Source organism: Arvicanthis niloticus, chromosome 3, assembly GCF_011762505.2.
Source record: "Arvicanthis niloticus isolate mArvNil1 chromosome 3, mArvNil1.pat.X, whole genome shotgun sequence".
In the NCBI taxonomy this organism is placed as follows: domain Eukaryota; kingdom Metazoa; phylum Chordata; class Mammalia; order Rodentia; family Muridae; genus Arvicanthis; species Arvicanthis niloticus.
In genome coordinates this window covers 65816250-65830537 of record NC_047660.1, presented here as the reverse complement: position 1 = coordinate 65830537, position 14288 = coordinate 65816250, and the positions used below count along the sequence as shown (strand labels likewise).

Sequence of the window (14288 nt, the reverse complement as noted above, 5' to 3'; positions counted from 1 at the left end):
GCTTAGTGTTATGACTATTCTTATTACTGCTTTCATTGTGTCCCATAGCTTTGGGCATGCTGTGCTTTCATTTTCATCAAATTCTAGAAAGTCTTTAATTTCTTTATTTCTTCCCTGATCAAGTTATCATTGAGTAAAGAGTAGTTTATTTTCCATGTGTATGTCTGCTTTCTGTTGATTTTATTGTTATTGAAGACCAGCCTTAGTCTGTGGTGATCTGATAGAATGCATGGGATTATTTCAATTTTGTTGTACCTGTTGAGGCTGTTTTATGTCCTATTATATAGTCAGTTTTGGAGAAGGATTCATGAGGTGCCGAGAAGAAGGTATATTCTTTTGTTTTAGGGTGAAATGTTCTGTAGATCTCTGTTAAATCCATTTGGTTCATGACTTCTGTTACTTTCTTTTTTTCTTTTTTTTTATTGGCTATTATATTTACATTTCAGATTTTATCCCCTTACCCTATTCCCTCCCACCCCCAGGAACCCCCCTATCCCATCCCCCCTCCTCACTTTCAATGTATCTCTGTTTAGTTTCTGTTTCAATGACTTGTCTATTGGTGAGAGTGGGGTGTTGAAGTCTCCCAGTATTATTGTGTGAAATTCAATGTGTGTTTTGAGCTTTAGTAATTTTTTTTCTTTTAAATAAATGTGGGTGCCCTTGTATTTGGGGCAAAGATTTTTAGAATTGAGACTTTATCTTGGTGGATTTTTCCTTTGATGAGTATGAAGTATCTTTTTTTTTTTTTTAAATGAAATATCTTTACCCATCTCTGTTGATAACTTTTGGTTGGAAGTCTATTTTATTTGATATTAGAATGGCTACTACAGCTTGTTTCTAGGGAACATTTGCTTGGAAAACTTGTTTCCAGACTTTTCCTCTGAGGTAGTATCTGTTTTTGTCACTGAGGTGTGTTTTTTGTATTCAGCAAAATGCTTGATCCTGTTTATGTATCCAGTCAGTTGGCCTATGTCTTTTTTATTGGGGAATTGAGTGCATTGATGCTGAGAGATATTAAATATCAATGACTATTTGTTCATGTTATTTTTGTTGTTGGAGATTGTATTATGTATGTGTGATTCTATTCTTTTGGTTTTGTTGTGAGATTATTACTTTTTTTGTGTTTTCTTGAGTGTAGTTATGCTCCTTGTGGTGGAGTTTTCCTTCTACTATACTCTGTAGGGCTGGATTAGTAGAAAGATAGTTTAAATTTGGTTTTGTCATGGAATATCTTGATTTATTCATCTATGATGATTGAGAGTTTTGCTGGGTATAGTAGCCTGGGCTGGCATTTGTGTTCTTTTAGGGTATGCATGACATGTGTCCAGGATTGTCTGGGTTTTGAGTCTCCATTGAAAAGTCTAATGTAATTATGATAGGTCTGCCTTTATATGTTACTTGAACTTTTTCTCTTACAGCTTTAATAATCTTTCTTTGTTCTGTGCATTTAGTGCTTTGATTATCATGTGATGAAGGGATTTTCTTTTCTGGTCCAATCTATTTGGAGTTCTGTAGGCTTCTTGTATGTTTAAGGCCACCTTTTTCTTTAGGTTAGAGAAGTTTTCTTCTATAATTTTGTTGAAGATGTTTTCTGGCCCTTTGAACTTGGAATTTTCACTTTTTTCTACCTCCATTACTTTAGATTTGGTCTTTTCATTTTGTCCTGAATTTTCTGCATGTTTTGGGTAGGAGCTTCTTACACTTTGTATTTTCTTTGAGTAATGTGTCAATATTTTCTATGGTATCTTTTTTCTTCTATTTTTTGTATTCTGTTGGTAATCCTTGAATCTATAGCTCCTGATATCTTTCTTGGGTTGCCCATTTCTAGGGTTGCCTCCATTTGTGATTTCTTTGTTGTTTCTATTTCTGTTTTTAGGTCTTGAACCATTTTGTTTAATTCCTTTACCTACTTGTTTGTGTTTTCCTGTATTTCTTTAAAGGAGTTATTTATATCCTCCTTAAAGGCCTCTATCATCATCATGAGATGAGATTTTAGGTCAAAATCTTCTTTTCAGGTATGTTAGGGTATTCAGGGCTTGCTGTGGTGACAGAACTAGGTTCTGATGGTGCCAAGTTACAAGGCATCTGTTTTTTATGGTTTTGTGCTTGTCTTTCACCATCTGGTTATCTCTAATGTTAACTGCCCTGGGTGTCTCTGACTAGAGCCAGCATCCATGGAGGCAGGTAGAGCTCTGTGACCCTGGTTAGCACAGGTCTCCTGGGAGGCAAGCAGTGCAGTTTCTGGATGAGGTGGGGTCCTGTGTCCCTGGTTAGAGCAGTTCTCCTCTGTCCCAGGTTAAGGTGAGTCTCCTGGGAGACAGGTAGACTTTGGGGTCCAGGGGCAGGATCTACCCCAATTGCAGATGGAGGTACTGACTGGAAGGGCTATGGGCCTCAGGCAGAGTGGGATAGAGTTTATTTTGCTGGTCTCTCTCTCTCTCTCTCTCTCTCTCTCTCTCTCTCTCTCTCTGTGATTGTCCTAGCTGGAGTTGGTATGGGGCTGGGATCTCACCTTTGTCCCTGGTTATGGCCGACCTCCTGAGAGACAGGCAGGCTGTGTCCCTGGTTAGAGCAGACTTCTTGGGAGACATGGAGGCTGTGGGGGTGGGGGTGGGGGAAGAGGAATAGGCACACCGATTTGCACCTATTAGGTGCTACCCCCATAAAGAAAACTCATTCATTCTTCTTCCAATAGTTATCAATTGTCAACAGTCCCTTAGTTAGTGGCAGGAGTCATGTGTCTCTCCCATCCATGGAGAAATGCTGGCTTGATGTTGTGCAGGTCTTGTGTAGGCAAGCACATTTGCTGTGAGTTCATGAGTGCATCATTTCTTTCAAGTCCAGAAGCCACTGTTTTTTACAGTCTTTTCACCCCTCATTCCAATATGGGCCCTGAGCTGTGTGTGTGCAGGTGTGTGTGTGGTGTGTGTGTGTGTGTGTGTGTGTGTGTGTGTGTGATGTACCATTTATGGATGGGCATTCCATAGACAGTTTTTCTCTGTACTTTGTCCAATTTTGAGTTTTCTTCACTAATGTTCCTCCATTGCATAAAGAAGCTCCTTTGATGAGGTGTGTACATTTGTTTACATGTATACATATATATACCAGACTGTGTTCCCCAAATGAGAGAGAGCCTTTTTCTTTTAACTTCTGAGATTGTGTAACTTCTCTTAATATAATATATTATAAGCCTATCTATTTTTCTGCTTATTTGTAAAATTCGTGTTAAAAATGGAATTTGATACTGTGCTTATTTAGCAAAATAGTGGGTTTATCTGTAGGGTCTACAATTTTCCAGCCACAGATGTTTGGCAAGATTTATAATATGTATCCTGTATGTATTCAGGCAAAGGACACCACATTCTGAAAATGTTTAAATCTATTTTTCTTTATTGAGAATCAGTCTTTTGCATGCTGCCTGTGGAGAGAGTGTTTCACTGAAGCACTGCCATCTGCTGTCCAGCTGAAATATCTGTGATGTTTTACTGGATCCATTGTTCATGTGTTAAAGTATGATAAAGCCTCATGCAATAGGATTGCCTATTATTGAATTGAAATAAAATTCCTCTTGTAGCCATCATGCTAGATAGATTCAGGAGGACTGGCTCTTTTTTCATCTGTTGCTTTCCTAGGTCTTCTTGAACTTGAAATAAAATGCACAAGGCTAGAGAGTCATCACTATACTTTGGAAACAAAGCTTGGCATTGCTATGAAGGTGGGAAGACATTTCATTCTGCTAAGTGAAATTGTGTCTCCTGCTATGTCCCTCACTTCACTGTAAAAATATTATGAGGAGTGGGAATGAGTGTTGATGGAGAAAATTTGTCATTTAAAGATGATCACGCAGTAGTTTTCTCTGTTCTATTTACAATATCTCCTAAAGTCCTATTATAACATTTCAATATAGTAATTTCTAAGTAAAAAAATTTTTAGCTCAAAATATCTATGGAGCCCCATGAAATATGCTATGTAATTGAAAACTACACCATGGATGAATATTACGAACTTTGTTTTATGAATCAACTTCACTTCTATTTCAAATGTGTCTCCCAACCCTTGTTATCTATATATCTATATATCTATATGTCTATATGTCTATATGTCTATATGTCTATATGTCTATATGTCTATATGTCAATATATCTATATATCTATATCTATATCTATATCTATATCTATATCTATATCTATATCTATATCTATCTATATCTATATCTATATCTATATCTATATCTATATCTATATCTATCTATATATCTATATCTATATCTATCTATATATCTATATCTATATCTATATCTATATCTATATCTATATCTATATCTATCTATATATCTCAAGTGGATCTGGTGGAGTGCCCAAGATGAGGAGTTGTTTTGCCAGACTTTTTGTATATGCATTCTCTCTGGAATTCTTCAAGGTTTTAGTGCCAATGATGCAGTGTGATGTAGAGATTGACACTATAGAATTGGAATGGATTTTAATCTTTAAGGGCCTCTGGAGCCATCTTGACCAGAAACTAACAGAGGGGTGTATCATATATGGCATTGGAATTTTTATATGACAACAAAAAATGTAGATACTAAAATTGTCTGAATTATAATCTCACACAATTGCAAAAACTTAGAAATAAAAGAACATTGAGATAAAGAGAAAAAAAAACAACAGTAATGAATTTCCTCAAAAGTAAAGCAAGTATCAAAGTTGCTTTTGTTTCAAAGTTAAGAGTCTAAAATAATTACATTAATTATAAACAGCAAAGCATTCCAATCAAAAGAACTATAGAGTGAGTCTAATTCTCTGCCATGCAACACACATCATTTTTTTTAAATCTTTTTTTTAACTGATAAAAACAGACTGAAAAATGAAAATGAAAGTATGGAAGAAGTTATATATCATGCTAATACCCAGCGTAAGAAGATAATAAACCTGAATTAATATCAGACAACTTTCTGTTTCATGTAACTTATTCCACATATTTAATTCAATAATTGAAAAAAAGAGGGAGAATCCCTTTTCTTCATGAGTGTTGGTTCTATGAAGTTATCCACTAGATAATTCCACACCATGAATATACAAGCAACACTAGGTAAACTCACTGTGTATTGATTTAAAACAACCAACCAACCAACCAACCAACCAACCAACCAACCAACCAATCAAGCAAGCAAACAAACAAACAGACAAACACACACACACAAAGTTGGAAAGAAGTTGAGGGGTATATGAGGCATTGGAGGAGAGAAAATGGTAACAGATGGTATCCAAACACATGACATGAATATTGAATGAAATATTTAATTAAAAATGAGTAAAAATTGGAAAATGGAGAAGAATGATGGGGCATTAGTCTCATGGTAGATGCTCACTGATGGTTTGAACTCTTCCTTCTCTACTGAAACCTTACTCATCTCCCCCGAATATATGTTAGTTACACCTAAAACATTTCCATAGGCTGAGCTTTACCACTATTTAGTTCAAAATAGCTTCTAACTTCCCCTTTCATATCTATCCTTATCCCCACCCCACCACCAAAGAGGCGTGTTACTTAAAAAATGTGTTATTTAATTTTCAAATACTTGGTGGTATTTTGCCATATTGAGTGAACTCTACATAATTTTGTGGCCAGTGAACACATGTCATGTAACTTCAGATCTTAAGATTTACTGGTGTATTTTGAACTGGCTGAGTGTATGGTCTGTCTAAGAGAACATTGTTTGTTCACTGGTAAACGTATCATACCCTGCATTGACAAGTGTATTGGTTAATACAGGTGTTAATTTGGTCTAATTGGTTGCTCTGTCTAGTACCAGTTCTTACTGTGTCTTATTAGCTACTTGGAAGTGTTAATCCGATTGTAGATTTGTCTTATTTTAATTATCTCAACTTTTGATTCATGAACTTTATAATTCTCTTATTAAGTGTATAGATGGAGAATATCACTTCTTCTTGACCAGGGACTCTTTACACAATGTAAAATTACTCCTTTATCTCATAGAACTCCCTTTGATCTTTTTCTTTCCAGACATCTTAAAGCTGAAGTGGAGGGTAAAAACTTCTCTTTCAGAAGAATAGCACAGCTACTGGCCACAATCAACATTACATTCATTAGACTACTCAACTTCCATCCACTTAAAACTGCTGAATACTTGTGTGTTTAAATCAAGTTGCTTCCATGGCTTGTTTCTCTGGGCTGTGCATGATTGGCGCTCCCCTAAGAAGTCCATGGTTCATGCAAATTTTCTTTTACTCTTTTCTTCAGTCTTAAATGTTTCAAGGTGTGTGTGTGTGTGTGTATGTGTGTAAGTACCTTTATCAGTCAGCCTACTTTCTTCTGCAGATGCTCCAGTCTGTTGTTTCTTTGATGGTGAATCATCTCAGACTATCCATACCTAATGATAATGACATTTTGCTATCTTTTTTCAGTATTGTATTGTCATTATTGCTTATCTAAAGTCACTGAATATTCAGAATTTTGATGAAAGTAGATAAGTTTGTTTCATTTTAAAGGGAAGGATTCACATTTTAGACTACTATTTTACATTTGTATTTCCCACCTTCACCAGAACTTCCCTTGATTTGGAGCTCACTGCCAGCAAAGGCTTCTAAAGGTCAACCCAGGGAGATTAACCTGAGTGTGTCTGCATAAGTAATGGCTATGATTGGGGCACACACAGCAAAAGGGCCTTGCTTCTGAATTGTAAGAATATATGTGGACTTCATTAGGTAAGAAGGAATATACAAGCAAACACCATCAATGACTTGGTTGTTCTGAGTTAAACAAGGGGTGGGAGTAGAGAGATGAGAAAGAAAGTGGGGGGAGGAGGATGGGAAAGAGTGGGAGAGAGAATTAGAGTTGAGAAGGCTTGCAAGACTATTGGCCTATTGGTCCTGGCATTTGCAAATTCTCCCTAGTAAAATGAGAATTGAAGATACACACACACACACACAGAGAGAGAGAGAGAGAGAGAGAGAGAGAGAGAGAGAGAGAGAGAGAGAGAGAGAGAAAGGAAATCTCAGATCAAAGAGCCATCTGACCAGAAGGATAAGATTGAACTTCAGAATGGTTTCTCTTGTTCTGGGTCTCTATAAAAACACTAATAAGAAAATAATGGGGAGAACAGAATTTTTTTTTTTTCTGGCTTCCCAGACTCAGTTTCTGGGTTTTGACTATGACAGGCAACAGTACTGCTTGCAACTTCCTGCTTTTATACTTAAGTGGCAACAGCTCCAAGATTTAATATTTTATCATATGATTGTTTTTCTAAAGGAAACGGCCTATTTTTCATTAGGTTAGAATTCGACATAGCATAGAATAGTTTAGAAAGATGAAATGAGCTCTAGAAAGAACATACTGATTTGCTTCAAAGATTCTTCATTTTCCACTGCCCGCCAGAGGGCGACATAGAACAGACTAGACACCTCCATTTCTACAATCGACCCCCCACCCCCAACTCAGTTCCTCCCTGGATCAGGCTGAGTACTTAGAGTACCTGACAATTGAAGACAATCAGAGGCCAGAAAGTTCCCAGGACCAGGACCACTTCGACAGGTTTCTTTCTTTTTTTTTTTTTTTCTTTTTAGAATTTTACCTAAAACAGGAAAGTTGTCTAGTCAACCTATGCAAACTGTCTCCAAGAACTGGGAACGGCAGCCACTTTCCTGTACGAGCCAAGCTTTTCCAGAAAGGCACCAGAGCTATTTCCAGTACTCAGCCATGCTATGGGTCCTCATCTCATTCCTGGGGATACATTTTTTCCTGGGTAAGTCAAATATCCTGATAGTTGTAAATGCCACAATTCACTGTTTTTTTTTTTTTTTTTTTCCAGTTAATTTTAGTAATAATATTTTTCTTCATGAAGCCTACAACACAATTATGGATTTATCATTGATTTTGCAGGAGATGTCCAAACACAGATAGTTTCTCAGTCTGATGCCCATGTCACTGTCTTCGAAGGAGACTCGGTGGAGCTGAGATGCAACTATTCCTATGGTGGAACCGCTTACCTCTTCTGGTACATCCAGCACCATGGCCGTGGCCTCCAGTTTCTCCTCAAGTACTATTCAGGAGACCCAGTGGTTCATGGCATGAATGGCTTTGAGGCTGAGTTCAGCAAGAGTGAGTCTTCCTTCCACCTGCGGAAAGCCTCTGTGGACTGCAGCGACTCGGCTGTGTACTTCTGCGCTGCGAGCGCACAGTGTGTGGGGCTGCAGGGGGAGCTGAACACAAACCTCTAAGATGCTGAGGATTCTGCAGCTGAGTGACTCACAACCATTCATGCTTATCATCCATGTAAGGAACCTAAATCAACTCACAGGTCCTCCAAGTTGGACTTCTCTGGAACTATTTTGGTCCAAGTTGGACTTCTCTGGAACTATTTTGGTCTATCCTTGGAATCCTATGTGGGGTTTATAGACATTTTGTCATGGATCCCAGGAAAAGTGACATAGCAGGGTAAAAACCATAAAATGGTCCTTGAGACACGATTGCCTTCTTAACGTTTGTTTTGTAGATTGCATTCTACTGACTATGTCTATGCAACTTAAGATACAACTCAGTTCTACATAACCAGTAACCGCAGTGGGTGCTTACATAGTGTGCACTAGAGGGAGAAGTGTTGGCTTCTTCAGCTCCAGACTGAAGGACACTGTTTAGGAAGTGTACTGCTTGCATTCAACACCTCAAGAGCCTCAGAAGCACTCTCCATCCATCTTCAGTTTAGTTCACTTGCCTCAGTGTAGAATCATCCTGAAGAGAATCTCAAGGAGTTATCTGGATTAGGTTGCCTTGTGAGCGTGTCTGTGGCAGATTACAGTAATGATTGTGGGGAGACACAGCCTGCACATGGAAAGCTCCAGTCCCAGCGTTTGGGACCTGCACACTGCATGACATGGAGAAGAGTAGGTAGAGCATGGCATGCATGCACTGTAGGCTCTTTGTTCCTGACTACGGCTGTGATGTGACATGTTGGCTTAAGCTTCTGTTGCTGTGACATGCACACAGTCCATGCTATGATAGACTGTAACCTGGAATTGTTAGGGCAAATAAGTCCTCTTCCTTCTAAGCTATTTTTGTCAGGTTGTTTTGTCAGAGCAATAGATAGGGAACTAGGATGCCGTCCTTACTTCAGCAGACATGAGAGCGTAGAGTAAGAGACAGAAAGTAGGAAAGATATCAGAGTCTGACCTCAGCAGATCAAATTATTTCAAACAGCAAAGAGCAGACACTCTTTTGCAGGAAATAGGCATCTCCAAGGAAGGAGGGGGACTTTTTGAAGTTTTTAGAGAAGATTGGGATAAAGAATCTTGTGCAGTTGCAAAGGGCTACATACAAGTCCATCATTTCTTCTTCCTAGTATTTCCTGCTCATTCGAGACAGACTATCATGGGATACATGCTATTTTACCAAAAACATTTCTGGGGCTCACTGATAATGTCTGGAGCAAGACCAGCTGCAGCCTCATAAGGATTCTGTTTGTACAGCTGAGGCATACTGTCATGTGTGAGCAGCACAGTGTTACTTATTCCTCCAGAGGGAGTTGATTCTAGAGTGACACTTTGGCTCTTTTATTTTGACTAAGACACCTGGTAGTTATTGGATGGTATATCTATAATTCTGAATAGTAGCTGTGATGGGTTTATTTTCACCTTTTATGTTACCTTACCTGGGAATGCCATCCCATGCCATTTCTGTTTCTTATATAGCCAGTTTTGGATATGTGATAATCCACTGGAAACATGACACAAGCATGGAATATATTTATGAACACAATGAGGAAGTGAACAACAAAAGCTTTAGACAGTTATAGTTGTTATTTGAACAAATTACAACATCCTTTAGAATATAGTTTTACTCAGTATAAAGTTTTAACTAAATTTAAAAATAAAATTGTCACTGTTCTTGCTTTTGCTCCTCAATCTTATTCCCTTTCATTCTCCAACAACAAAACTTATGAACTTTATTTCCCAAGTTTGTATTTTGCATTTCAAAATACAAAATAAAAATATAAAATAAAAATAAAAAATAAAATAAAAATCAAATATAAAATAAAAATCAAATATAAACATATATATATATTTATATTTGTTAATGGTGTGTAGCTATGTGTTTTTAAAATATGTGCCAATAATAAAACATTGTAAGCATTACTGTGAAGCTTGTTGTTTTCGCTAAAATAATTTGGAGACATAGAAAATTTGCTATAATTCATTTCAATATTTTTAAACTGCTGTGTATCATCTTGATTCAGGAATATGTGACAGTAACTTTGATGATCATTTGGGCACATGGTGCTGGCAGAAATAGTGGTAGTCTCAGCCAGAAGTCAGGTTCACAGAGGTCAGCAGGCCTCCACCAATCATCTTCCTGAGGTGGTGTTTCATTTCTCTGCACAGTTCAGTCTGAGAATATAGGTCAGCAATCCTCTGAGGTTAGTAAATTGCTCATGGTTGTGTGTGTGTGTGTGTGTGTGTGTGTGTGTGTGTGTGTGTGTGTAGGGGGGTGTCTATCCAACATATATACACTTCCTGTATTATTCTAAGCTCATATTCATCCTTTTATTACAACTTTACCTTTTCTATCTTAAGAGATTAATATCCACACACTCCAGTGGCTCAGAAAATGAACTCTCCTCCTAAACTGGTGATTCTACTCTTCTTAATGTTTGGTAAGTGGAACAATACACTGAGCTTTCATCTTGTTTCATGATATTGATGTAAATTTTAGCAACAATTTCTTTTGTGAGGCAGAATACAGGTCATCATTGCACTGAATCATTATTATTTTTGCTTTTTAGGAGAAAGCCATGGAGAGTTGGTGACTCAGACAGAAGGTCAAGTGACACTCTCTGAAGGGACTTCTCTGACTGTGAACTGTTCCTATGAAACCAAACAGTACCCATCCCTGTTCTGGTATGTGCAGTATCCCGGAGAAGGTCCACAGCTTCTCTTTAGAGCCTCATGGAACAAGGAGAAGGGAAGCAGCAGAGGTTTTGAAGCCACGTATGATAAAGAAACCACCTCCTTCCACTTGCGGAAAGCCTCAGTGCAGGAGTCAGACTCGGCTGTGTACTACTGTGCTCTGAGTGACACAGTGGCAGAAACCGTAGGGGGAGCTGAGCACAAACTCTGAGAAGCAGGGGCCTGGCTGCTGAATGTGTCTGAGACCACTCATTTAGGGACCATGGGCTATTGTTGATACCATACATGAAAGCATCCAAATTAACACTAAGAACACATTAGGAAAACAGGAAATAAGCATGCCATACTTTAGGCTGAATCAGAGAGAATGAAGACAGTCAGTCACACATCACAGTGATTTCCTTTTTTGTTTTTTGAAATGGGACTTTATGTAGCCCAGGCTGGCTTTGAATAACTTGTGAACCTGAGGTTGGCTCTGAACTCTTCTTCCTGCCTAAATCTACAGTGGGCTAAAGTTATATGCATGAATCACTATACTAGGCTGAATTTGTGATTTCTTAAATACAAAATCTCTTGTTGAATGGAACTATGTGTTCATCATCATCTATAATCCTAACCCTTGGAACCTGACTCATGTCATTCATGGAATTATTATGTGTAGAGATGAGACATGACTGATGAGGTTGCATGTGATCCATATCTTCATGGCAAAGTGAATAAGAAAGTGTGATTTATTTTTTCCCCTCTCAAGATCTGATAATTTATTTGTTACTTGTAAAGATTTTTATGTTTGACTGGATTTAAATGTAGATGCTTTTGGTGGAGACCATGTCTTGTGAAAATATGTTCCTGCCATTTTTATTTGACTTCCTTCCTTCATTTGGCCAAAAATCTAGCATATTATGCGTCATCTTCCTTATGTTTTTAGTGTGTTCTTTTGTTCAGTATAATCTGTCAGCAGTTGCAATACACATGGAGTAAAAAGATGCTGAGTGTTGGGTGCTTTTGTCCTGGGGGAAAAGTGAATTAAGATGAAGAGACCAGTGTACTCAATTCTGTTTATAGGTCAAATAGAGGGAACTTACTAAGCATTGGGAGAGCTGGAAGTGACATTGCTGGGAGAAAGAAACTTGGATTGTGAACTTAGGAGATAACAGAAGTTAAGAATTAGGTAGAGTGACATAGACAACTATTTCAAAGTAATTCATAGACTTTGAAGAAATCTGGGGACCAATGCATGAATATTCACATGTTGATGGAAGAAGTATTCCTTCTTTCTGTAGTATACTACAAAAATGGAAATGAGTCATAGACCTAAAATGTAATATCCAAATTATGAATCATTACATATGAAAAAATGTTTTAAAATTGAATGGTGGGCTCTAACCAATATGGAAGAATTAGAAGATGGACTGAAGGAGCTAAAGGGGATTATAACCCCATAGGAAGAACAACAGTGTCAACTAACCTGGACCCAGGGACCTCCCAGAGCCTCAGCTACCAACCAAATAAAATACCTGGGCTAGTGGGAGGCCCATGGCACATATGTAGCAGAGGACTGTCTTCTATGGATTCAGTAGTAGAATATGTACCTAATCCTGTGGAAACTTGATGCCCCAGAGAAGAAGGATACTGGTAGGGGTGAAGTGGGGGTGAGTGGCTGGGTGGGAGAGCACCCTCTCAGAGTCAGGGATATTGGGAATAGGGTAAAGTACTTGGGGAGGGGCACCAAGAAAGGGGCAACTTTTGGAATATAAATAAATCAAATCATTTAATAAAAAAATTTAAAAAAGGAAAAGATTTGGATGGTGGGTATGCATGTTCATGTGTATGTGCATGAGAGTGCAGTTGTCTGCAGAGGCAAGTAGAGGACATCAAATGCTCCTATAGCTGAAGTTACAGGCAACTCACAGCTGGAAACCCAACTTGGGTTCTCTGCAAGTGCAGTTAGTTCTCTGAACCATTGAGCCATCTCTTCAGGCCAAGTGAAGCATGCTTAAGTAAACATAAGAATAAATTTTCATGACATGAGTCGGGCAAAGATTTCTAAGTTATGACAGTAAAAGGCAAGAATCAAAGTGAAGATAAAATAGGTGATTCCCATTGAAGTGAAAAATATTATTTTTACTGTTTTCAGTGATAGGAATTAGATTCAGGCATGAATGCTAGGCAAGTGCTCCACAGAACTCTAGCTATGCCTCTAAAATGTTTATGCTTTTAAAGCATAACACAGATAAATAGAATCCCAAAGTTGCAGGAAATGTTTGCTAATCATGTATCTGCTGAGGCAGTGCCAAACAGAATGTATTAGCATAACATTTAAAAACAACACTATGACAGCATGACGAGAAACTCAAAGCGGATCAATGATTGAATGCATGCCCCTCTAATAAGCATTCATGGCGGCTTGTGTCTGCAATTACAACACTCAGATAAGGCAAAAGGGCTGTGAAGTTGAAGCCAGTTTGGGCTACTCATGACAACTTTAAACTTAGCCAAAAGCACAAGGAAAGAACACAGTCTTTAGAGTAATGTAACTTTATGCAACAAATTAGATAATATGGAAAGAATGTAAAATAGCGAATGTTGGCATAGATGTACCGACTTCATACATTGCAGGTAGCAATGTAAAATGCTGTGGTCAATAGTAACTCTACTCCCAATTATATTCTATGAGAATTGAAAATGTGCCCACACAGAAAGCTGAACCAAATGGTCAGGCCAGAATTAGTCATGGTAACCCCAAATAATATTTAATGCCTATCACTAGCCAAATGTGAAGGCATCATATATTCAATGGGATATTGTGTTGCAAAAAAATGGATATTATACTGATAAATAATAAAACATGATGTTCTCTAAAATCTAACAATAAGTGAAGATGCTGTGATGGTTCTTCTTGGTTGGTTATCAGCTTGGTTATTAGTCTAGAATTGGGGAGCCCAAATATCAGGGAAATGATTGTGATGGCCAGTGATGATGGGATGGTTATACAACTGTATGAACAAAATACCAATTATTGAATGTATAAATGCATATCAAAATATCCATTTTAAATGACTCAAATTATACAGCATATAAAGAATACCTCATAATATCTGTGTAAGAGATAAAGTTCTAGAAAGACGAAAAATCATATTGTATAAATGTAGCATTAAAAAACAAACAAGCAAAAGAAAATTCAGTGGCTTAACTTTTTAATTTGATCCAGAGTATGTCTCCTTTTCACAAAGACTTATCCTTCTGTCTCACTGTAGTATCTGGTGGGCCCTAAAGACTTCAAGTCCTGCACATTGGGTTTCCTGAATCTCTACTTGAAAGAGGACACTTTCTTTTTTCAAAAAGCAGCCATTTCATTTTTTTTAAAT

General features: G+C 37.7%; 2 gene segments (V, D, J or C); both read left to right on the top strand.

Annotated features, from left to right (window-relative positions):
• The first annotated feature begins 7621 nt into the window (after positions 1-7621).
• LOC117705820 (T cell receptor alpha variable 8-3-like) lies at positions 7622-8292 on the top strand. The segment is given in 2 exon segments: positions 7622-7763; positions 7901-8292. Coding segments are annotated over 2 exon segments (480 nt in total).
• Positions 8293-10621: 2329 nt separating this feature from the next.
• LOC117705618 (T cell receptor alpha variable 9-1-like) lies at positions 10622-11131 on the top strand. The segment is given in 2 exon segments: positions 10622-10667; positions 10797-11131. Coding segments are annotated over 2 exon segments (381 nt in total).
• Positions 11132-14288: the final 3157 nt, after the last annotated feature.